At 41.9% G+C, this 26,910-nt stretch overlaps 1 protein-coding gene across 1 annotated transcript in view; it reads right to left on the minus strand.

Moving 5' to 3' along the window:
• The window catches only part of KANK1 (KN motif and ankyrin repeat domains 1), a 140,577-nt gene that overhangs the window by 44,015 nt on the left and 69,652 nt on the right, over positions 1 to 26,910 (minus strand). Inside the window, exon 3 of the mRNA XM_019645884.1 lies at positions 16,518 to 16,637. Coding sequence (XP_019501429.1) covers positions 16,518 to 16,554 — 37 coding nt within the window. The 5' untranslated portion in view covers positions 16,555 to 16,637. The remainder of the gene's footprint in view (positions 1 to 16,517; positions 16,638 to 26,910) is intronic.

Raw genomic sequence — 26,910 nt, forward strand, 5'->3', positions numbered from 1 at the left:
CTAGGGAGAATTTAGATAGAAAGGAAGCAAATGTTTCCTTATTCTTCCCGCTGCCTTATTCCCTCCTCCCAAACCCTCCAGGGCTGGGAAAGGTTCCCTGTTATAATTTGAGCTCTAGCTCAGCAGCCGTCTTATGAAGGAAATGATTCAGTCTTATGCTGAACCCAGGCTGGGCTGGAGAAAAGTGGTTCCTTTTCTTGGTGTATTCTTATTTAATGCAACATGCAATTTAAAAGCTAAAAACACTCCCATTTGTAAACCACAGACCCAACCCCCCCCTTTTTTTCATATTCCCTTAAATATATTATCCAAATTAGATCATGTGACTTTCCAAGACACAGAATCAGCTCCCAAACTAAGTACATTCTGTTTTAGGCTGATAACATCTTTGTGTAACCTTTTGTTTCTGGTTTAAAAGGTTTAGTAAGAATGATTATGTCCCTCTAAGGGTTTAAATTAATCATCTTAAAAAGAAAGAAAAAAAGCTCCTATTTAAACCTGTTCTTCACCTGTGCCTAAATACATTGGGTAAATGTGACGACTCTCTAGAGGAACAAGCTTTACTGAATTCTGTCTACAGGGCAAACAAGCAAAGCCAGTTCTAAACAATAAAGCAGAGATTAACAAAGATTAGGGATGGCTCTAAATGGCCTGCTTTGTGAAGTTCAAAACGGGACAGCTATGTGGAGAAAGGCAAAGTTTGCAGGAATCCATTGGATTGCCTAGTTTGCCTGGTTCATTTTAGTGCCTGCACACATGGCCTTTCTTATTCCTCCCTCTCAGTCCAGACCTGGTGGCTGGATGCTTTAAAAGTGATTATCCTTGCGACAGGCATTTCTTCTGTGTGAAGCTATAAAGATTAAACTTTTGAAGACGATGTGGGGCTCATTTGGGTTTGTTTTACACCACATAAATAAACTGATTCAAAGGGAAATAACTATGATCAAAGCTTCAAGTGCCAGATACTTTGAAATACAGGGTCCAAATAATTCCAGATTATTTTACCCAAGAACACCAACGTTAAATAAGAGATCTGGGTTAGGCCTCTGTTATTGGGCGATTTACGGAAAACTTTATTGAGACATTTACCTATCAAAATTTACCCATTTTAAGGGTACAGTTTGTTGAGTTTTAATGCATGTATACAGTTGTGCATCTGACACCAGAATTCAGTTTTGGGAAATGTCCCTCATCCTGAAGGTTCCCATGGGCTTCTTTTATCATTTGCTTTTAACAGAGAAAATCTCTTCTCTGCACTTCTGAGAAAATTCAAGTATTATTTTGCCACATTATTATATTCCAAACTAGGTATTAATATCAAGACTTGTTCTTAAGAATTAAACTGAGGAAGGCCGGCCGAGTGGCATGGTGGTTAAGAGCTGGCTTGGGACGCCAGAGGGCCCCAGTTCGGATCCCACATATGAGGGCCAGTGACACTACCCTCTACAGCTGAGATGGTGAACAACAGCTCAACCTGGAGCTGGGCTGCCGTGTGTAGCCAGCAGCCAGCGTGAGCGGCCAGCAGCCACAGTGAGCGGCCGTCCAGAAGCCGGCGACTGATCTGCCTCGCCCGGGAAGAGCGCAATGATGGTGCCAACTTGGGCCAGTGAAGCAACGTCCTCCACAACTAGACTGAAGAACAAAAGGACAGCAACTTGTCTGTTCCCCTTCCCCCGATTCCCCAGCGCTGTTCCCATCCCCCAATTCCCCAATAAAAATCTTTAAAAAAAAAGAATTAAGCTGAGGAAAGCATCAGAATATAGTGTTTCTTATATAGTGCAAAGAAAAATCCTGCTAAAATTTTGTTATAAATATTGTGTTCTGGTAGAATAGAGCTCATTGTATAAAACAGTTGAAGATAATTATTTTGTATGTGTGCTTCTATGCTTCTATGAAGGTGAGGTCTAGCAGAAAAAGTCATTGTAGGCCAATAAATGTCTAGTCCTCTTATTGAGGAGGACAAAGGTTAGGATAGGAGAAGAATTAAAACTAGAAGCTTCTTCTATCTGGAAAACATCAGTCACAAAAGTTCCCACTGCAGGAGAGAGACACACCTGTCTGCCTTTACTTTCTCTTAATTATGTACAACAGCAGCAGCCAAATAAGGTCTGGGAGGATGAAAATGCACTCAAAGCTTTTCCTCTGATGGGTGGAGAGGAGGCAGAAAAGGTGACTCCCAGCGAGAAGGGACTATAGACAGAAGACTTCTGTGTTACTAGCCCGGGTGAAAGGGCACTGACAGTCTTTTTCCCCTGGATGGTGGCTGCAGAGCTCTGAGGCTGCAATCAAGAATATCTGAACCCTTGGGCTGGCCGAGTGGCGCATTGGTTAAGAGCTGGTTTGGGACGCCAGCTCTGAGCAGCAGGGTCCTGGTTCGGATCCCACATAAGGGCCAGTGACACTGCCTTCTGCAGCTAAGATGGTGAACAACAGCTCATCCTGGAGCTGGGCTGCTGTGAGTCACCGGTGATGGCATAGGCTGCAGTGGGCTGCCATAAGCTATGGCAGCTGGTGTGAGCAGCCAAGAGCCATTGTGAGCCGTCCAGAGGCCGGCGACCGATCTGCCTCACCTGGGAAGAGCGCAATGATAATACCAACATGGGCCAGTGAAGCGACATCCTCCACAACTAGACTGAAGAACAAAAGGACAGCAACTTGTCTGTTCCCCTTCCCCCAAGTCCCCAGCACTGTTCCTAGCCCCCCAATTCCCCAATAAAAATCTTTAAAAAAAAGAAATGTGAACCACAGTTGTTCAATGCTTACTTATCAGGTTTATTGCATCAGGACTTTATCCCCAGAAGCCCTGACCTTTAGTCTAGAGCAGGGGTCGGCAAACTTTTGAGATGGAATGTACCCAAAAAGTTGCATGTGGCTCGCGAGCCGCTGTTTGCCGACCCCTGGTCTAGCGATAACACCAAAGTTAAATGAAGTAGTGAGTGGTAACAGTGAATGACATTTTGGACATCTTAAGATGCCTATTTCCTGACATACTCTGAATTTACCTTCCTCCCCCAGTAAGTTCCTCTTCTTGTTACCAGTTTTTTAACACCCTTCCAGTCTCACAGACACAGCACAAATGCACTTGGGGTATCACTTTCTCAGTGGCTTCCTAGTCCCTGTCTTTCCCCACCATGCACTGGGTACAATTCTTTTGCATTGCACTGTTCCAAGTGCTTCATACATATATGAACTTATTTAAACTGCTCAACAACCCTACAAGGTAAGTGTGATTATTGGCATATCATAGCTGAAGCTCAACGCATCCCTACTTTTGCTCTACTGCTGCCGCCTGCTCGACTGCTATCTAATACTACATAGTACCGAAAAGCCACAGGCTGGGCACATTCTTTCCTGCAACCCTTAGAGGGCACAGGAAGCTGGGGACAGGGAGGGAGCTGGCATTTCTGAAGAGTGGGGCGGAGAAAGACCATACTGTTTCAATGTTTTTGCTGGTATCATTCCTCCCTCTTCTGATGTACATCCCCACCCCCAACCTTCTCAGACAAAATTCTATTGGGTTGTCGGAAAAGTCATGATGCATTTTTGCAACGAAAAACATAGAAAAAGATATGTCACAACTTTTCCGACAACCCAATAGTTTGCAAGGAGCAGCTAAAATATCAATTGTGTCTGCAGTTGTCTCTTATCTTTCCAGCCATCTCTCCCATCTAGCCTCCCAGAGCAGCTTATTTTTCCCATTTCAATTTGTCACACCTCTTACATCCTTACACACTTAAGGGAGTTTTGTCTTCTTCATCTCAACTACAGCTGTGCCCCCAGCCATGTAGGTGCCCAGGACCCATTTGGTCAAGGTAATTCCTTCCAGAGGAGCCAAACTTGGAGTGTGTGTTTCCTTTCAAAGAGCTGTAGGAAAATGTGAAGGACTCTGAGCCCACGCCCACTTTACAGCTGAGGCAGGACTCTGGGTCAGAGGGGTGATGGTATTAACATCACCTTTGCCATTCAAGGTGAAGGTGCCAAGGCTGGAACTCCCAGCGTAGGCACCCTGTGCCACAAGTTCTCAACCCTACTGCACAATTGAAGGGCCTGTGGCCGTTTTTAAAAATGCTGAGTAAACTCCCATCCCCACCCTAATGAGTCAGAATCTCCTGGGGTGGGGGCCATGGGCATCAACAATTTTAGAAGCTCCCCAGATGAGTCTAAGCCACAGCCTGGGATGAGAACCTCGGCCTGAAATCAAGCAAAATGTGCAACTCAAAGTGTGTTTTTCCTTTGGCTTAAAAGAAGCTAAGGGCCAAATTGGGGGTGGCCCTTTAAACAATTCAAGTGCCCTCTCAGGTTCCGGGTCACAAGTTCAAACGCCTTTCGAGTCCAGGCCAGTAACTAAGCAGAAAGGGTCTAGAAAGAGTTGGGGGAGATCAGGGAGCACCTTCCTCCCCAGCTGACTGTGGCCCTGTGGAACTACACACCCAGTGATGCCCAGCTCTTGTAACTTTTCAAGAGTAGCTGAAGACACCTGTATTTTTATATGCAATTACCTAATTAAAAAAAAAATTGGTGGGCCAGCCTAGTGGCGCATTGGTTAAGAGTTGGCTTGGGACGCCAGCTCTGAGCAGCAGGGCCCCAGTTCGGATCCCACATGAGCCAGTGATGCTGCACCCTCTACAGCTAAGATGGTGAACAACAGCTCAACCTGGAGCTGGGCTGCCATGAGTCACCGGCGATGGCATAGGCTGCAGCCCCTGCTGCAGTGGGCTGCCGTGAGCCACCGTGAGCAGCCGTCCAATGGCCGGCAAGCAACTGCCTCACCCGGGAAGAGTGCAATGATCATAATACCAACATGGACCAGTGAAGTGACATCCTCCACAACTAGATTGAAGAACAAAAGGACAGCAACTTGTTTGTTCCCCTCCCCCAATTCCCCAATAAAATCTTAAAAAAAAAATTGGCAATTAATTCCAATTAAAACAAAGCTGTGGCTGGTGCAACAGAACATAGTCCCAGGCCTCACTATGGCAGCCAGCAAGGACTTCACGGCATCCATCTGGGATCCGGTTTCATTTCTGTTTCCATCCCTTTCCTTTTCACATTTTTTAGGCGGCCAACTTTTGCTATCTAGTTTTAAGCTGCAAGAGACTTTGTTGAAACAAACTATAAAACAAACCAGAAAAACAATTTTAATTCTGGTGCATACTAACTTAATTTCTTATGTTTAAATTTAGCTCTTTTACTACTAAGATGTTTCGTTAAAAAACTAAAGACAAAGACAACCACCAAAACAGCAGCCCAGGATCCCTACCACCATTTCTTTCGCAGGTCAACTTAATGTGCAAAACCCCTTGCTAGAAGTATTCACGTTAAAAAGGAACAGATTGAAAGCAGGATGCTCTATCACTTTTAAGGAAAGCCTGCGTTATTTCTGCAATATCTGAGACTTCCCCCCAACCTCTAAGGGATTCAATCACCTTATCATGCTTCTTTACTCATCTTCTCTTAGACTTGTGATGGGGTATGACACCAAAAGCTGGTTGTCTAAGGTAACTGCAATGAGGGAGAAAAGTTGGCCCGGTTCCCTTCCGTGTCATCATAGCTCCTTCTCCACCCACCTCCATCATAGCCTACGGGGCTGACAGGACTTGAAGGAGATTACAGGGACAGGTCCAGCAAGGGCTGACAGGTCCAGCAAGGGCTTCCAGCTCTTTCTCGTCCTGTTAGGTGTGCACAGCTTTGGGTGTTGGAAGAGGACTTCTCTGCATGTCTGGATTAGAAGGCTCTACTCCCAAAATTAATGGAAGGGGACATTTTCCAAGGAGAGGCTACAATCAACATGACAGAGGGTGTGCCCCAGCGGAGGTATGAGATTTTAGTGAGGGATTAGGAAGAGGAGGCTATGGATGATGGGTCTATCTTAAAGAAAATCAGAAAAATCCTGTCTTCATTATACTCAATGAAGTGCACTTCCCCAAACACATTTAGGATTTAATGCTGGAGTCACAATGAATTTATACATGTTAGGCTTTCTCTAGAGTATGGGTTGCCCCAGGATTATTGCTTTCATCAAATTTAAACAAGAGACTGTCTCACAATATGTTTTCATCTGAGATTTGAAATCAACATTTAAAAAAGACAAATGACAAAATGTATTGGGGCAGGAAACTAAATAAGGGAATTCAAACTTTAGATGACCACAGGGACAATAAAGGCTGTAAATAATAATAACAAAGACAGTTTATTTCTTCCCATCTAAAAGGGGTGATAGATCTGTAGAGACCGTCCAAGAAAACTGTGGGAGAGAAGGAAAGCAGACCAACCAGCCACACTCGCACCGCAGAGATCACCAACTTGTGTTCTCATTCATACTTTCAACCACCCACACAACCAGACTAGATAATGAGCTTGGGACAAAGGGACCTGACTGGGACTCCACCTCCCCTCTCTCTGGTTGGGTTGCTAACAAGCAGAGAAAGGAGTAAAGAAAGAGGCCATGGAACGAGAGAGAACTTTCTAAACAGCCTCTTATAATAATCCTCCCTGGACAACCACATTGTAGCTGGTTACTTCTCCCTGGAACCCAAGGCATTTAACACGCAATACCATTTTAAGCCTACCTTAGAGCATGAGCTGCAGAAAAAACAAATACTACTTGTTTTCTTCCACTTAGTCGGAGGTAAGATGAGGAAGAAAGCAAGCGTGTGTGACAAAGTGAAAGCCATGTGTCCCTTCACAAAAAAATATCCAGGTGAACAGGTTGGAAGAAAGCTGCAAAGGGTCTAACAATAGAAGAGTGGCCACTGGAAGAGCTCAGTTCAATCCCCTAGATTCTTAAGCAGGCACTGTGTCTGAGCTTTTTTGCTCTGCAGTTGATGCCCAGCGCTATGCCAGCACAAAGTAGGTGTGCTGCAAATATTTGTTGGTTGAGTGTTGAGCATGTTGACGCTACGTTGAGTACTAAGCAAGATATGGCAAACCAAGATAAAGATGACATGGAATCTTGCCTCTTAAGACTTCAAAACTTACACCTTAGGGAGGCACGGCAACCATAACTCTTAATTAAAAGCCATGCATGTTAACTATTTAATAGAATACAAAGCTCTCTAGGAATAACGAAGAGGCAGGGGCGAATTCCCACTGGGAGTATCTGAGAACACTTGCTGGAAGAGGTCAGAGAAGAAGCAGGGCTTGAAGGATGAGAGGGCTTATAGTCATAGGTATGGGAAAGACAACCAGGTCAAGAGAACAGTGCTTTGAGCACAGCCACTAAGAGGGGAACGGGGCACAGTGGGATTGGGGGACAGAAGCTGGGATTGTACAGAAGGCCCCGTTTCTTTCACAGCGATTTGGACAGAGCTGGTGTCTTGCTACCTGGAGCCACGGAGAGCTGGGAAGGCTCATGATGGTTTTTGCAGGCATGAGGATGAAAGAAACAGAAATAGACCCTGATTTCTGTCAAAATGAGGCCAAAAACAACAGCTCAGAGTGAAGAGAAAGGAACAGTTAGAGATTAAAGTTAATGAAAGCTAAAATGTTTGGAGGGACAGAAAAAAAATAACAGACGTATAGAAAGCTCAATGACTCTTAATCTTGCCAGCCATCCTTAACAAAACAAAATCACAAAGTAGTGAGAATAAGGCAAAGACAGACCAGCTTTCACTGAACCTCAGGCTTGGTTCAGGACACAAAGGAGGGAAACAGCTGCTTTTCTGCCCAATAAATTTCTGTGCAGTCATTTAAAAGGGAGCTACTGAATGGATGAACTCAGGGAATTGAAGTATTCCTATTGGGGTTTGTGTCACTCCTTCTGGTAGTCCCCAAACTATGCCCCGATTTACATTCATCACGATGTGGGAAGTTTACTTTTTGTCAGTCATCGGTGTCCAGAGGACAGAACACCAAAGAATCATGCCCCAAAGGATAAGCCCCCAGCGCTAAGTCCCCTTTACCTTTCTGAAGGTTTCCTGGTCTCAGATTTCTTCACTTAAAATCAGTATCCTGAGGTGGTGCAACTTCCAGCTGCTGTTTTCTACCGCCCAAAGAATGTCCACGCACCCCTCCTCAGAGAATCCACAGCTCCTGTGTGCGTGTGTGTAATGCAGGAGAGTGTAGAAGGCAGGGCTCAGGGCCTGCTGGGATTCCTCACCGACAGGCTGACAGGTACCCAACCACAGAGCTCATGATAGGATGTGACCGATTCCCCTCACGTTGCCAACCAGCTGTCCCTAGGGCAGATTTGGACGCTGTGGAAAGCGTGGTGCTAATGGAAAAATCTGATGGCACAGGGCTTTGGTGTTTTGCAATTTTTTCCTGTAAGCTGCATTGCTGGAATGGTTTGACATGCCAACGATTCCCTCCTCCCCTCCCGGCCTACACACTTCCAGGTCTCCACCCTGCTGCACTATAAAAATCAGTGTCTCATTGGGCTGATTCACCCCATGAAGAGGTGGAGTCCCAGCCAGGGTATATGCTGCATACAGCTGACAGGTATTCAGCGTCCTCTGCCAGACCATGGGAAGACAAACCAGCCTTTGTCCTCACAGCTGGAAAGGAACATGTCAAACGGGCTGCCTCGAAAAAACATTTCCCTGGTGTGTCCCTGATGTGAACGAAGCATCCCGGTATATTGGTCAGAAATGCTGAGGAAAAGGAAGTAGATGAGCAATACCTTGGCGGGTACATGGACTTAGATGAAGGGGATCTTGAGAGAAGAGGGAGTCTAACTGCTTTGAGTTTTAGTTACAATAGCAGAAAGTAAGAGCTGATGCACACGACTAAGTTTTTAAAGATATTAAGCAGTTGGGCTTATGAATTATTGGAAATATCACATCCCTCTCCCTCTTTTATATTTCTAGTCTAGGAACAGTTCGCCCTTTTTCTTCCCGGAGACTCTTAAATATGCCTGCTGTATGCTAAACACTAAAACTGCCTTGGCCTAATGCAAGTGAAAAAGGCACTCAGAACATGGGCAGGGATGGGAAAATTTGGCAGGACATGCTGAATCAATGTTTTCACAAAATTATTTGCAAAGCTGATGGGACTTATCGACTAAACCAAATATTGTGAGACTAAATTCAGAAAACCACATGACTATCTCTTGATTCTAACTAACAGAGATCATGTCCAAAATATGAACGATTCCTTGGAGAGAAACCATTTCCAATTAAAAATTAAGATCATGAAACAGGGCCTAAAATAAACTTAGTACTTGTGACTATTAATAGCAACTGGCTTTCATAAACTATTGCTCTAGTACCAGCTCCTTTAAATAAAGGTTCATATGGTGAAACTGTAACCATGGCCACAACCTTTGATCCAGCTGGGAAAAATGTCACAGGTCACTCACATCTGGCTTATCACAAACAAGACAGAGTAAGTAGCACAAAGATTTAACTTTTAGGATAAGAACAAAATCCCAGGAATCCAACAATTTGCCCCTTGGTCCAGTTCTCCCTCATGTCTATAGTTCTGCTTTTCCTATCTGTTGATTAAAAAAGCCTTCTGCACATTACAGAATATTATTTCATCAGAATTTTCAGCCATGGCTTGCTCCAAGAACTACTAGGATTAGAAATCTGGTCACTATTAAAAAAAAAATCCTCAAAATAGCAGCATACTTATTTTTAAGTTGTGAGATCACTAAGGTTATATATACAAATGGGCTGCATATTTAAAAACTTCTGGTTTTCAGGCTTCATAATGAACTGCAACCCAAAAGCAAAAGCAGGCTTAGCCTCTGACACATGAGCAAACTTTCTCTAAAGCATATGGAAATGTAAATCAGTTATAGCTCACTCCAAAAATATCCAAAAGAGAAGCCAAGAGAGGAAAAAGAGAATCATCAATTTTTTTTTTTTGACTTAGAATTTCTACAACTGTTTGAATCTTATCAAAGCTGATTCCCTGATTGGGTCTTCCTTGAGGTTTTTATTAGAGAAATCTACTCAACACAATTTTAAAATCTGTTGCCAGAAAAGAACAAGAATTTACTACTTCTGTGAATTTGAGAATTATGCTGATATTTTTCATGCCAGATCAAATCAAACAGCCTTTTACAGAAAAGGACCCCAAAGCAGAAACTGAGAGGGTGAGTCACTCACTTTCCAAGCCCAAACAAACCTTTCTCAGAAACTACACAAAGGAGATGAAATGGAATTATCCAGGACACAGGAAGAAGGCGAACCCTGAAAAAGGAAGCTAATGAGCTATACTTTTGATGGGCTCAGCTAGCCCACCCAAGTCCTTCAAGAAAGACGGGAAGTGCATAATCAGAGATCAATGCCAATACTCACCATGGGAAGTCTGTGTGTGAGCAGGGCACAGGACAGTCAAATCCTTGTAGGATGGGCTGTTTTAATCCTTTGCATCCCTAGGCAGTCTCAGAAAGATAGCAACAGCTTGAGTTCTTAACACAGTGAATCTCCCTGTTAGGTTTTTCGTATGTGTTTTTTCTTTCTTGTTGGCACCCACAAAGCATCTGGGCAGAAATCTCCAACCAAAAGGGTACATTTGCCCAGCACCTCGTACTAGCAGGAGCCCAGGTTCTACCCTCCCTACACTGCAGTAGGCTGGTACTCGCTGGAAGATAAATCATCCTTCCTTAGTTTAGCTGAAGAGCTAATCGCCAGTCAGAAATCTGATGCTTAACCCGTTACAACTCGCTCAAGGTTTGGAGCAAGAAAGCTTATAAGGTGAAGCCGGCTGCAGGTTAAAACCAAAGCCTTAAAGTTTGTAAAATAGGAAAGCCCCTATCAGGGAGGGACACTTCAGCACCTCTGGAGTGCCGGATGAGTTCTGGGATCCTGATTAGTCAGACAGGCAAGACTCCAACAGCCAGGGCCTCCTATTTGTAGGGGGTCTTTGGCATTTTAACAGTTATAAAATACAAATGTAACTACTTCTTAATTAAAAAACCCCACAAAAACCAAAACCCAAAAACCAACCAGCTCCTCAAACAACCATCACTATAAGAAAATAAATTAGTTCATTTATAAACGTCAGTGTGAAATTAGCCTTCAATCAACTAAATTTCTTTTAAGTGTAATCTAATTAAATTCAATGATTAAACACATCAAATAATAGGATGAAACTGCAGGATGTACTAAATGCATATAAGGTATTAGATATGTTTGTTAATTTGGCACGATGAAATAAGTCACACTAAGAAAACAATAACTTACCAGCATAACCTCTATCATGGAGGTCACTTTATTTTTTAACCATTCTACTTTTGGGCTTTCTGAAACACATACTCTCCCCTTGATCTGTTTAATCAGAACTTGACAGACACCACACTTCTGATTTTTTAATGTCAACAGAAGGCCTTGAACAAAGGAAGAAGACTCCATATTGAACCTCTGCTTAGTCATCAACTATGTGAGCTGGGTAAGTTGTGTTTTGCCATCTGAAAGCAGGGAAGGGAGGTTGGACAGGGAAAACCAAAAAGACTCCCTCCTCTCGCTCTTACCTACGTTTTTATGTTAGGCCACTTTGTTCTACCCTCTCAGCTCTTCTGATACACCCCTGAACACACCCCTTAGGGGAGAACACAAAGCACAGCTAGGAACATACATTTAATCCTTTTGCAGATTGAATCAGGAGACCCCGGAAGGTCATGGAGGGCACCCACAAACTAAAGCAGCCCCAGTTTCTAATCAGCTCACCCTCTACCTTTGGATCAATGATAATGTAGACGACAGGTCCAGGGCTATCCACCACAAACACACCACCTCTGCTGTACTCCGGGACTTTCTTACAGGTGGTCTCAGAAAACACCAGGTTGGTTCTAGCCAGGCCAGTCAGTGCACACTGATCTTGTACTTGACAAACAGCATGCAATTCTTGCTGTCCGGGTCACCGCAGTGGGCTCAGAGTTCTATTTGAGAAATGCTCCTGCCCAGAAAAAATATTTACACAACCGAGAGTGGGCTGCACTGTACTGCAGCGTTGCACCTGTTCTGCTAGGAGTCTCTGGCTCTGTCTGACGGACCAGGCCTTATCAGTGGCCTTTGAACCTCATTTAAGATCAGCATGGAGACAAACCCTGGAGCCAAATAACTGACTAGGGTAGCAAGACTTTATGAAATGTATTATATTAATTTAAAATAATAACCGTATTTTAATGCAGTGCAATAAGGACTTTCAATAAGCAAATAATGTATCTGTCCAGCAAACATATATGTACATTTAGTCTGTGAAAGAGAAATAGCAAGAGGGGGCATAGCTACAATGAACTGGGAAAGGCAACATGATGACGTGAGCAAAAATAAAGATGATGATGTGAGGCATAAAAAGCCACTCCGTACTGCTCATCTAGTTTTCATTTAACTGTCGAGTCAGGACAGCAATACAATTCCTGCCTCAATGTCACAGCATCCGACAGGGCCTGGCATGATGGCACCTGCACAGGTGCGTATTGATCACGAGCTTATGGCAGAGATAGCAGAACAAGGACAGTGATCTCCTCTGATATCTGACCAGCACTTTACAGCTTAAAAAGTGTTTTCATGGCTATTGTTTTTTTTTTTTTTTCTCACACCAATCCTGTGAAGAAGGCAGGACGGGTATTATTATCTTCACCTGACAAATAAGCTACTTGTTATTATATTTGGCTTCTACGGAGATTCTAAGCTCTAATTAAAGTTTCACAACATTAATTAGTGTTTAGGGAGGTATCAATCAGTGTATCCAGTTTACAACATGATTCAGAAAACTTGGGAAAAAGTAGACTGTCCCCATCTCTAAACTCCACAGAAATTCAGCAGTTTTCCTAACCAACGACCCCCATTTGCTTTCTGGTTAGCTATAAGAAAAAAAAGAAGGAAAAAAATTCATGATCAATTTATGATGCTCACATTAACAAACAACAAATGACATCAGAGTACTCTTAGTAATCGCATAATGAAATGATTTAAATGAATAAAAACAAATCTGTACCAGTCAATGGGAACTGGATGAAGGACCTGGTGAGAAATGACTGCTATTGACAGGGTGGACGGACGGTAAGAAACCAGAGGCCATCCAGGAGACAGACACAGGTAGGGCTGCCAGGTTTAGCAAATAAAAACAGAGGACACCCAGTTGAATTTGAATTTCACATGAACAACAAATACTTTTAAAGTATAAATATGTCCTCTTTTTCATCTGGATACTTGCACTCTGTCTACAGGAGACTGCAATTTCCACTAGAATGTGAGGTCCTTGAAGATAGAGATCTTTCCCCGTTTTAGTCACTGCTGTATCCCCAGTGCCCAGAACAATGCCTGGCACATTGTAGCTGCTCAAAATTTTCCACGTACTAGTATAGTAAAGTTTATTTCTTAAGTTAGGTGCTATGTACATGGGTTCTTTATAGAGCCTTTATGCATTTTCTATGTCTGAAATGTATGGTAATACATTTTACCACTTCCGGTATTAACTAACTGCTCTTATTTCCAAATGAGTATCTTTTACCCACTCTAACTGAAGGACTCAATGGGGAAGACAGAATATCAAAGGACTTGTGACTCGTCCCCTACTCAGGTTAAGCTCTAAATAAACAGGGATGTGATTGTGGGGTGATTGGTCCTGAGATGGGTTTTGCAGCCTAGGGGTGGTGTGGCTGGGTGTCCTGAGGTGGGTTTTGCAGCCTAGGGGCGGTGTGGCTGGGCGTCCTGAGGTGGGTTTTGCAGCCTAGGGGCGGTGTGGCTGGGCGTCCTCAGGTGGGTTTTGCAGCCTAGGGGCGGTGTGGCTGGACGTCCTCAGGTGGGTTTTGCAGCCTAGGGGCGGTGTGGGTGGCCATGCATTTCTCGGATGCTCTTCTTTTGCCTCTGCTTTATTCCTGAGACCATGAAGTGTTTCTTTTGCCAATGTGCTGACCCCACCTTCACATGGGATTTCTCTTCCTGGTCTATGGGGCCAAAAGCAGTGATTTTTCAGGGGAAGGGGTGGGGGGGAGACTCCTTTTGGGCATATCTAGGGGAAGTAGAGTTCTAAAAAACATATTTAATATTATACTTTATCTTTGGAAAATAAAAAAAAAACATATAATTTACTCTATATTGAAAAATTCTACTAAACTACCCAAATAATTTATCTTTTTCTCATGGGAAAAATCAGGAATCAGCCTTCGTTAGCTGCTATAAAGTCTTCTCTGTCCCGTCTTCATCTGCGGGCTGTAAATGTTCTCATGCTAATTACATTTCAAAATAGTATATTTATAACCAGCGTGAGCTTTTGCATTGTTTGAGTTTGGCTTTTTTAAAAAACAAAGCAAAAAAAAAAATAGTCAGGTATTTCTTTTGTAACACAAAGTGGAAAAAGAAAAGGTAAAACAATAACTTTTATAAGGACAATCTCAACTATGTGAAATATATAAAATCTAAATACTATATGGGAAATGAACAAAACATTTATTTCTGGGTGGTGATATTACAAGCAATTCTTGATTTATTATTTTTTTTAGACAATACTACATGTCCATATTTAATTTTTTTTCTATAATGAGCATCATATACATATATATGTAATGTATATATGTTTAAAAATCTCTCTCTCTCTCTCTCTCTCTCTCTCTCTCTGTATAATTAAAGTAATTATATGTGACTGAGCCTCTAATCAAGATTTGCTTACAGGTCTACAGACGTCATGGCGACGAGAATAAACAAAAACCTTCACTTGCCTGGTCCAGGTACCTGTCTACATTAACACCCCATATCCTGAAACCCAGAAGTCACAAATTCGAGAGCTTTCCTTTGCATTCAAACTCGGTGCCCAGATCTTTTAGGCAGGACAGCAGCTTATATATAGCTAGATCATCAGACCTCAGGAAGAAAGAGAAAAGGGACACTCTAGGACAAATCAAGTTGGAAAAGGAATTAGGGACAAATGAGGTAGGTATTCAAATCCTTAAAGACCAGATTCTGCCAGAGACACCGGAGGGTGGGGTTGGAGGCCTGAACAACTCTAAGCCCCACTTCCTCTGAGTGTGCGAATGGAAACGTGGGCAGGAGACGGAAGGAGATCACAGCATAACAGGAGACTGAAACCCACCCCCTCTCTCAAGAACTTTCACAATGTTTCAATCTCCTCCCTTATCAAGTATTTTACTAGAGAAACAAGTAATAATCCTGACTTTCCTTCTGTCACTTAGATAACTTACTGAGCTTCTATGTGTCACCACTCAGGGATGATGGTGGTGGTGTTGGTGATGGTAATAGTATAATCTTATAGGATTACCACGAGGATAAAACAGGCAAAGCATCTTGGGCACCGTGGTACGTGGTAAGTGTTCATTAAATATTAGATACTGACATTCATATTTTATAATTGACAGTAGAATCTACAGTAGTCTCAAGAAGTTGGGGACTAAGAAGGACAAGCAAGATAACAGACAAAATAAACAACTGAGTTTATTTGGGTTTGGTTTGGTGCGAGCATTGCACTCTTGCCAGAGAGGGTACTTGCAGCTGGGATTACTGGGACAGAAAGTCATATCATAGTCATATCATACATGGGCTGGGTATGCCCACTTCAGCCTTCTCCTCCTGCTGTTCCTGCCTTTCAAAGTGCTTTTTTTTACAGCTTACATACTGCATTTGTTCTATAAATGTCTCCCAAATGTTACATAAGCAATATTGGAGTAGATATGCAAACTGTATAGGTCTTAATACAACCAAAGTAGGAATCCCACTAGAAGTCTTTATGATTCATAATATGGCCTGGTGCATATTCCTCTCTGGGAAAGCCACTGGAGAGAATAGATGCTTGCTTTCCCTTTGTTTAGCAACATCAAACAAAACTGATGGGATAAGTGTGTTTGAAGCGAGGGGGAGTATTTTGAGGGGCATTAATGGCACTGTGTGTTTTACTGTAATAAATATTTTTAATTAAAAAAAACAACAACACTGCTTGGGAGTGGATACTAGGATTTGGTTTTAAGCATCCAAACTCATTTCCTCTCTCATTGTTCCTTTTTTTTTTTTGAACAGCCCCCATGAGTTACCCTCACCCCACAATAAGGACCTGGAACCAGAGCTTGCACTTCCTTCCCTGCCGCCAGCTCACCCCACTTTCTTTTTTTCTTTTTTTAGGACAGGCGTCCATTTTCTGGACTGAGATTTCGGTGCCAGACTAGGGACTTTAGGGGAAAGGTAGAGGTTTAGGATAGCTCTTCCAAGGAGGATGGGAAAAGACTGGTTGGGAAGGAAAGAAAGTGCAAGGGGGAGCTTACATTATACTTGCATTGGCATTCAGGATTCTACATTTATCTTTCAACCTTCAATAGAATTGACTTAGGCAATAATTTACCTAACTGATTTCTGTATATAAAGGCTCTAAAGATAAAAAAGCAAATTCTCTGAGATTAACAAAACAAAATAAAACACAACTTCAGTGGATAGAAAATTGCTTTTAAATCCTAGTTATCTAAGCAAACTTGCTATCATCTATCCATTTATTAAAATGAAAATTAGAAATTAGTTTGAGCAAAGACATACATTTACACACACACACACACACACACACACACTACCTCTCTCTCTCTCTCTCTCTCTCTCTCTCTCTCTGTCTCCAGAACACGGAGTTACCTGAGGCACAGCCGTTAACCTTTGTGGTATGAGCCATGCTGGCTTGAATCCAATGACAGATCCAGAAAGGAGTGAGGAGTCATGCAAATTTTATGCATTAAGTTCCCAAGCGCATTCAACCTGAAACAATAAAGAGAGCCCCATCAGAATGGATCATTTAAAAATATGTACAACACTAAATCTTAGACTTCTGTTTACAAAGATGACTGCTAATGGAGAGAGCAAAACCAAATGGGGAGTGACAGCCTGTGGATCAAGGTGGTGGCTGCCCTGGACCCGGCCATTCGGTGTGTTACGGGAATAACAGGCCCCCAGATGCACCTGTGGACAGGCATGGAAAGCAGGTCTCGAGACATAATACTCTATGGGAGACAAAACGGGTTCTTTAGAAACGTGACTTTTTAGGAAGGAGGTCTTCAAATACAAATGACCTCCCAAACGTGTATCATTGTGTAGCACTCCACAAATTATTTTTGGTTTTTTAGCTTATCCTCCCTTCCAAATATTGGTTCCATAGTTTCACTTACTCAATTGCAATTTGAAAGCAGTTGTATCAAATGTTCACCTTTTTAAAGAAGATCATTCTTTTGAGATATCTCAAATCTTCTAAAACACAAATCTAATCCAGTTAGTCCCCTTCTTAAAAAAAGTCTTTAGCATCTCCCATTGTCTTGCTGGATAAACTTGAAATGGCAGTTTTGAAACTTAAGGGTTCATGTTGAGCAACATACTTCTTATTTTATATTGATTTCTGTGTAAAAGTAACTGAGATTACTATAACATGACTTACGTTACAATCACAAAATTTTAAAAAATATGGAGAGCCGGCCGAGTGGCTCAGTTGGTTAAGAGCTCACTCAAGAGTTTGAGCTCTGAGCAATAGTGGTTGGAGTCCCGGCCAGAGCTGAGCTGCCGCTGAGCTGCCAACAGGTAGCAGGATGGCTCAGCTTAAAAAAAACCAAAGAAACAAGAAAAAGGACAGAAAAGAACGTTGCTCCAACCTTTGCTTTTCCAAAAATGCCACCTGAAAAAAGCTGGCAAGGAAAGCAAACCATGGCATGGATAGAAATATTCCATTTCCGCTGTGCCCAAATTCTAACGCTTAGACCCACAAAATCAGAAGAAATTGAGCTTAACAAATTTCAAGCTCAGAATTAAAATGTTAATTCAAAATCTGCATGACCTCCCAACAACGGAGAATGTTAAAATAATAACATATCCACATATACTGGAATCTAAGCAGCCACTGAAATCATTTACAAGTTTCGGATAATACAGAAAAATACTCAAAGTATGTTGATAAAAAAACTGTATTCTATCATAAACCTAATTTTGTGAAAAATATGGTATGTACATATTTAGACATTTATTTAAAACAATTAGAAGTAAATACACCAAAATGTTTATTATGGTTGCCCCTGGGGAATGCAACTATGGATGATTTTAGATTCTTTATTACTTTTGTAATGATAATTATTAAAAAGAAATATTAGATACCTCCTGTTAATTTTGGTTTTATTTGCTTTAAAATACATTGGAGAAAGGAAAAATTATTTTAAAAATGCTATGCAAAAGGAAAATATCCAGCCACAGTCATGGAGATTATGAGGTCAGAAATATAAGTAAATAAAAAGGAAGAGGAAATGGCTGATGGCTTTGATTACACAGGGTGAGAATTTCTTGCTGCTTAGCTAGTGAAATTTTCCTCACTGTTTGAATGGGTTTGCACCACAGTTCAAAGCTAAATACTGTGAAAGCAACTCTGCAAACTAAAGGATTGTGTTATGCAGGCTGCTTCTGAGAGGTGTGCTCCTACAGCGACTGCTGCTCAGCTAACCAGCGGGGGTCTCCATTCTCAACCTTCCACTGGTGGCTACCGAGCTCCTCGCCGGTCCCCAGTTTCTGCCTGGCAGCGTATCAGGAGAGCAGGAGGGCTCTAATCTATCTATGTGGCAATGACCTGACATTCTGTTGGAAATAGGCATTGGTTCAGGTCCACGGCATTGAACGTGGAGAGAGAGCAATAACCTCTGTGCACAGTAGAGCTAGCTGAGTCAAAGGCAGGCTTTAGGGATAGAGTGAGCATTAATCTGTAAGAGTAGGGATGACTATACATGTTTGACAAACGTAGCTTTGTAAAAAAAAAAGGGGGGGGACTGGGGTAACTGAAGGAGGAGGAATGGGGAGATGAGGGGGCAAAGGTAAGAAGCCCAGCTTCTAGAATTATTCAACTAATTTTACTTTCAAAGGCCAAAAACAACAAAAACCTAAGCGAAATCCCTATTTACTGCCCCCTTGCTAGCCTGGTGTGTTTGTACTCTTGCTTCATAATGGCTTGTAAATACCACCATTTAAACTCCTGAAGGCAAGCAGAAGGCAAGAAGAAACAAGCTGCATATGTTACAGATGCATGAAGTATGTGTCAAGGTATTTGGATGGAGATGTGCCCAGAATCTTTCTAATCAGGCTTCATAAACTTTGGTCCAAGGTTCTGTCCTGTATTGAACCTCTTTCACCCAGCAGAAGATCTTTATTTCAGACTCAAATTGGTCTCTTTCACTCTCCTGCAAGCTGAACAATAAAATCAAAAGGAGGGGGAAGCCTAAAATTAGGAACTACAAGCATATCACTGGGAAAAGAACAAGACACCCATCACTGGGCGTGGGTGTTTGTGCAAAAACAACAGTTTTATGTTGTGTATCGATTTTTTTTAGTTATTGTTCATGCCTGACAGGTGGCCTCAAATTGTGAGACTCAGTCTTCTTAATGACATGCAGATTCTTAGGGCAGTGCATTGTATAAACCAGACAAGGTTTGGCCACCATCCATTCTCTGTTACAGATCAATAAATGGCCTCTTTTCTCCCACAGAGAAGACTGCAAACCAGTAAATCTTAAGTGGTACAATGGTGGCTTAGTTCTGCTTACGAAGAAAAAGCACTTCTTCGAAAAGATTTAGGAAAATACTTCAATAGAGAAAATAAAGAATTTATCTTCGTCTTCTCTATTTATTTCAAGACACTGGTTTGCTTTAAAGAACATGTTAGTAGCTCCCCAATGCAGAGAATAATGCAGACATTGCAAGAATTAACCCTGTAAATACTTTCCATTAGCTTAATACAAAACAAATGTGAAAAACAGCTCACTAAATCTTTTCTAAGAACACATCAACGTAAACAAACAGGTGAAACTGAGATTTGATGTAAACTCTAGGCTAGCACTGCCAACCAATCAAGTGCCACTGTCTTGGTTAGAACCAAAATAATGATGACGATAACAACACTGATGACACTACACTACTGATGACAACTAGTATTTCTCGAGCTCGTACTATTTGTTATTGAAATTTAAAATGTAATATACCCTAAGGTGCATCATTAAGTCATTGATTTAAAAAAGATACTGCTAACTAAATGGTGATGAGATCCTTTTTAAAAATTACATTAATTGTAAGACGCATCTTCATTTCAGAAGTGTTAAAATGTGAAATATGTGCATCTTAAAATTGACGAAATTGTTACATTCAAGGCATTTTTAAAAACATTGAACAGTTATTACCTTATTTAAACCTCAAAACAACCCCATGGAGTACTAAAATCCCCTCTCCCCATTGTGTAGGTAGGAAACTGAGGCCTGGGGAGGTTTAGAACTTGCAGAAGTCTCACTTAGTAAGTGGTACAGCTCCATTCAGAGCTAAGCAAGTTGGCCCTAGAACTCATAGTCCAGGCCCTGTGATTATGTGATTGAGAGTGAGGGCACTATCTCTTTAACAAATAAGAACTATGCATGAATGAGTGAGGCCCTTTTCAAGGGAGTCATCTGAGGGATATACCAAGGGTGTCAAAAAAATGCATACACATTTTTTTTTTTAAAGATTTTTATTGGGGGAATTGGGGGAATGGGAACAGTGCTGGGGAACGGGGAACAGACAAGTTGCTGTCGTCTTGTTCTTCAATCTAGTTGTGGAGGATGTTGCTTCACTGGCCCAAGTTGGCACCATCATTGCGCTCTTCCCTGGCGAGGCAGATCAGTCGCCGGCTTCTGGACGGCCGCTCACTGCGGCTGCTGGCCGCTCACGCTGGCTGCTGGCTACATATGGTAGCCCATGGCAACCCACTGCCACAGGGACTGCAGCCTACGCCGTCGCCGGCGACTCACGGCAGCCCAGCTCCAGGTTGAGCTGTTGTTCAGCATCTTAGCTGTGGAGGGCAGTGTCACTGGCCCTCATATGTGGGATCCGAACCGGGGCCCTCTGGCATCCCAAGCGAGTTCTTAACCATCGCGCCACTCGGCCGGCCCGATACACATTTTAATAAAAGAAAAAACTGTATTAAAATTACGCTGATGGTAACCACTTTGAGCACCTCTTGTAATTGCAGAAGTCAAATGTGATTTGTATTCATCTTTGGTTATCAGTATATATTGAGTATTACGATTTTTATACAGTTTTTTTGCCCTTTCTTAAAATGTGTATACATTTTTTTGGCACCTTCTGTATATGCTTATTGCAAGGATGCTTTGTTCAAATCCTTTTTAGATAGAAAGTTATGTTTTTAAAATTTTATGTAATAGTTTTTAAAGCAATTGTATTTTCAACTTTATTCCTTGACGTTACGTGTTTAAGAGCTTGAAGAGGTACTTACATGACACACAAAAATGTCTCAGTATCTCACTCTCTCCTAGACTCCACATGATATTAGTCAGCTTATCAACTTTGTTCCTTGCATTCTGCTATGAATGTCATGTGACTCTGGCCAAAAATTAGGTACTTTTCAACTGAAAAAAAATTCCCGCCACTGAGGACAGGTGGGAGGCTCTCAGTGGAATCATAGGAGTTCCAAAAATGGATAGAATTAGGGCAGTATAATTAGAATAAAAACCTTGCTGCTCAAAAGGACAACTAAGACATGGGAAACAGTTTGAAAGTTCTAGAGTCTCTTTTATAACATGTCACAGAATTTTTTTCTTCACTTAATAAAATTAAGGAAGCAATATAAATAACTTTACTTAAAATCTGAAAAAGACAACATGCAAAAAATTAATCATTTATTATCTCACAATCCGAATGTAGCTATTGTTACCCCCGGAAGCTATTTCTTTACCATGTATCATTAAACTGCACGTATACTGTAATTACCTTAACATGCTTTAAAGACCAATGACATTCTAAAATTTGTACCCGCTACTATTTTGGCGACATACGAGTATAATAAACTACAGCACTGAGCCATCCCCAGAAGGTCACGTACTAGTGCTGGAAGCAGACAGAGACACAATGAAACGAGAAAGCCTAGAACAGAGTTTACACAGTTCAACTCCAGTCTATAGGAAGGTCATCTTACTTTGCCCCAAAAGGGAGGGTGTGGCCAAAATCTGTGTTCATAAGAGACCGATCACTAGGCCTAAGTTGTAACAGATGGAAAGGCATTCTAGGCAGAAGGAATAGCACCTGCAAAGGCAGAAGATGAGAAGGTGCATGGCAAATGGTACTGCTACGGCTAGAGCACTGTCTGCTTCTGTGAGGGCTCGGAGATAAATAAAATGAATTGCCCAAGAGAAAGATGACATCAGGAGACTGGGTGCTAAAGAGAAATCCAGAGGAAATAGATTCTACCAAACAAACAAAAAAGTGAAAAATACAAACACGCATACACAAACACACAAATATTTTTACCCTAATAAAAAATGCAAAGCTCATTTATTTCTTTAAATAAGTCAGTCTTCAAACAGGCATTCAAAAGCCTGTCTAACTTATTGAACACCATCTATGATTGCCCACATATTCTGTTAATAATTTAATTAAAAGTAACTTAATTAAAAGTATGTTTGAGTGCAAACGCTGGCCACAGTTCATTATCAGATTATCTTCCGGTGATTTTGAATATTGGCTCCTACCACAGGAATTGTGGGGGTACTATTAACCAGGTCTTTGCTATTTTGCAACCAAATTACCTAACCATGACCCAACACCATTTGGCCTCCTTAAATACAGCAGATACTTTTCTTGATATGAGTGGGATATAGGTGAAGGAAAATCTCAATTATCAAACAAGATCTAAATTAAAATTTTACCTGGACTCTTGTTTTCATTTATAATGTAGAAAAAAAAAAGATTGGGTTTTGCCCGTTAAAGGAATGTTCTGTGTTTGTTCAAACAATTATGTTGTCAACCTTATTCCTTGGAGTAACATATTTAAGAGGCTGGAGGAAGTACTTACACCACAGGAACAAGTTAAATTGCAGACAATGAAGAGAAAATATGGAAGAAGCAACAGTCAATAAATTCATTCATTCATTTAACAAGTGAGTGCCTATGATATGCCAGGCACTCTTTTTGGCACTGAAGATACAGCAGTGAACAAAGCAGACACCCACCTTCCTCCTTCCCCCAAATAATCTAGAGATCTGGGCTATGGGCCCAAAGATAATGTAGGTCAGAGTGTGCTAAACAGATTAGCTGTACTTTAAAAGGCAATTCCTTACTCATCTTTTCTGCCTTATTTGGAAAGAGTTCCCATGTTAAGATCTGCCGCCTTGTGCACAAAAGTGGGCAGGGGCGTGCCCAGCCCTCCTGCAGACATTCCCTGCCCACGCACATCTACTCTACATCATGAAAGTACATCAGTATCTTCCCAAGAGTGTGCGAGAGGCAATGCTGCCAACAAACGGGTTAAAACCATCCAAGAGCCTGCAAATACTTTCAAAGCCCTTAACTGGCTCTGTGCCAGGTGGGTTGCTGGGACCCACACAGCTTCCTGAACATTTAAAGAAAACTGATGCTGGAAGATTTTCTTTCCAGGAAATTTTCTGTGGTGAAAGTTTATCAGATCATAACAACCTAGACTGAAAACCATGTGCTCTTCTGCAAAAAAGGGGGAAAAGACTGGAGAAGAGCAGACAAATGAAAATCAGTATTGAAACATTTTTCTTTTTTTGCCATTTTTACATTTTTTGTTGACTTCAGTGGGAAGTAATTTTATGACTCAGCATAAGCACATGAAATAGCATTTATTGAATTGCTTTGGTTCATTTCTAAAGGGCTTGGGGAAAACAGACCATAGTAGAAACCTAATCCTTGATGTTATAAATTCATCCATAGTGAAGTCTTGCTTTCCACTTAGCAAACATCCTACTGGTGGCAGCTCATGAGTTAAAATATTAGTGCTTTTGCCTATTCAAATATTAAAGAACCAAAATGTAACAGCCACAGATGTAAGAGAATTAGTTTAGTGTAGTTTGAAAAGCTTTTGATCATTACCTATTTAAATTATTTAAAATGTGCAGTTCTAATTCATTTACTGCTATAGCAGATATTTTCCCTTTAATTCTTCCGCGGTTGGTTTCTTCTATGATATTCTCTGTGATTCCTCTTAAATTGATCAATACTGTTGATGACAGACAACTTGAAGGGTGCCTGGAACTGTCACTGAGTAAAAGGGATCATAACATATTCTAAGGTTCTTAACCTACAAACAGTGGTTCTCAAAGTGTGACCCCCCCAGACCAGCAGCATCAGTATGATCTTCTGGGAACTTGTTAGAAATGCAAATTTTCAGGCCACCCCAAACCTACTGAATCATTAACTCTGGGGGTGGGGCCCAGCAGTTTGCATTTTAACAAGCCCTCCTGGTACAGGTCAAGGTTCTTAAAACCACTGCTTTAAAAGATGAGTTAATTGGGAAAAAATTAAGTCCTAAGGCTGCAAGAGCTAGGAATATCCTCTGACTTTAAGAAAATGGTACCAAGTGATTTACAAAACATCCCCCAGGAAGCCTTATTTTTTTCTCATTCATTCAAAAAATATTGATAGGGCACTCAGCATGTAACAGGGGCCCTGCTGGGCACTAGTGATACACAAAATAGACTCAGTCCCTGCCTCCTTAGGGCTTACAGGCAGGAATTACACACATAGTTACACAACAAGTCCAGCAAATTATTAGCAAGTTATGCTACATACCATGATGGAGAAAAAAACAGGTCCTGAGTGAGAATAATGGAGGCCAAACTCCTTAGGCCTGAAGATGAGGGTATGGAGAAGAATGGGGATGGGTGATCGTTAAGGGCTTCTCTAGGGAAATGACATTGAAGGTGAGACTGGAGCGGTGGGGAGGAGTTAGCTGGGGCAGGATGAGAGGTAAGAATGATTGATCTAGGCAACAGAATGGAATCAAGAAACAGATCAACATAATGCTGCCATGTGATTTTCCTCAATGGTAGAGAGAAGAACTCAATAAAGGAAGGAAAGTCTTTTCGAAAAAATGGTGCTACAGCAATTGGCCACGTATAGGTAAAACAAACAAAGAACCAAACAAACAAAAAAATACGCCTTGATCTTCACCTTGCGTCATACAAAAATTAATTCAAAATGAACCATAGTCTTGAATGTATGAAAACAAAGAAAAAGCAACTGTAAAACTTTTAGAAGAAAACACAGATCTTTAAGACCTAGGGCTTAGAGAAGAGTTCTAGACATAACACCAAAAAAAAGAAGGCCAATAAAAGTAAAAATTAATAAAGTGGTCTTCATCAATTAAAAAAAATTTTTTTTTCTGTAGAAGAATGGTGTGAAGGCTCTGGAGCAGGATAAAGCTCTCTGTGTGAGCGGCTGAGTTGATTAGAGAGGGAAAGTGCAGATTGGACTAAGAAGGGAGCAGAGGCTAGATTACGAGATGTGCTGGGTCTTGTTGGCCATAGGAAAGAGAACGAGTTTTATTCTAAGTGGAAAGTAAAGCCATTGAAGGTTTTAAAGCCAATAAGTAACATAAAATAAATGATCCTATTTCTCAGTAATTTGTTTATTATCCTTAAGGAGAGGTAGGTTGGGGCTCCCTTAGTTATATATCTTGGCGAAAGGACTCTGGACTTTTTTCAGGAATGGTTTAAGGCTTCACATAGAGAATTTCGCCTTGAAGATATAACAAGTCATTTGATATGACACTGATTTTCTTAGAATTTTATTTTCCACTGTTTGTAGCAGAAAGCTCAGTCCCACGTGCACAGCAACTTCCCAGATGTCCTTGTGTTTCCCCAGAACATACAAGTTCCTACTTATTTAAGAGAAACTTAAAAAAGTTTCTTTTTAAAAGATGTCAAGTGCCTCCAGCCCATGAGATATTTTAGAATTTGCTGCCTGACAAAACTCCCCAAATATTAAACTGTGTGATCAATATAGTATATGCACTTCCATTGAAAATGGTTATGGGAAAGGCTGGAAACAGAAACGGAATCCAGGGATTTTAAAAGGTAAAACTCGTTTCTACTGTGCCCCAGCCACACTCAAGTTCAAGTTGCCCTTCACATGTCATACAAGTTGTTCCAGCAAATCTTGAAGGCTGCTTTCTTTTTGTTGAAACAAATCTCTCTTAAGCTTTTTCCTTGTTAATCCAGGAGACTCAGAACATTCTGTGCTCTTTTATTGTCATGAGCTTCCCTGCTGGGACAAGTACACTGCTTTCATGACTCCTCAAAAGTCCTGCTGGGCCAGCCAGTGGTGCAATGGTTGGGAACTGGCTTGGGACGCCAGAGGGCCCAGGTTCGGATCCTACATATGACGGCCAGTGACGCTGCCCTCCACAGCTAAGATGCTGAACAACAGCTCAACCTGGAGCTGGGCTGCCATGATTCGCAGGCAACTGCATAGGCTGCAGCCCCTGTAGCAGTGGGTTGCCATGGGCTACCGTGCGTGGCCAGCAGCCAGCGTGAGCAGCCAGCAGCCGCAGTGAGTGGCCGTTTAGAAGCCGGAGACTGATCTGCCTCACCCGGGAAAAGTGTAATGGTGGTGCCAGCTTGGGCCAGTGAGGCGACGTCCTTCACGGCTAGACTGAGGAACGGAACGACAGCAACTTGTCTGTTCCCCTTCCCCCAATTCCCCAAATCCCCCCAGTTCCCCAATAAAATCTTTAAAAAAAAAAAAGTCCTGCTGATCTGAGGTTCCTCTATCCTTGCTAGGCAGGCTGATTCCAGGGCACGGGGTGGGGGTATTGACATCTGCCATAAAGATATCATTTAAAAATAGGAAATGACCGAAAACCCTTGTTTCCTGCCAGTGTCCCATTCCACTCTAGGATGCTTTGAATAACAGCAGAATGGTGACAGCATGACGAATGACAAGCCACACCCAGGAGGGACAGCTTTGTCCCCTGGTCAGCTTCGGAAGGGAGAACCCCTGGGGTCATTCCCACCAATTTCAAGTGGTCAATGCCATCAATCACATATACTTCCGCCATGTTCAGCTGGGAAAGGCGCCAGGCCCAGAAAGCTGACTCAGCACCTGGGACGGCCATGCCTTCCTCCTCCTCCGAGGCCCTGCTTCTCGCTTGCCCTGCTTTTCATCCCCGCTTCCTACAGGCTCTCACAGCAATGTCTCAACGCCACCACTCCAGGAGAGCGCCAGA

This window comes from Hipposideros armiger, unplaced genomic scaffold (genome assembly GCF_001890085.2).
Source record: "Hipposideros armiger isolate ML-2016 unplaced genomic scaffold, ASM189008v1 scaffold_95, whole genome shotgun sequence".
Taxonomy (NCBI): domain Eukaryota; kingdom Metazoa; phylum Chordata; class Mammalia; order Chiroptera; family Hipposideridae; genus Hipposideros; species Hipposideros armiger.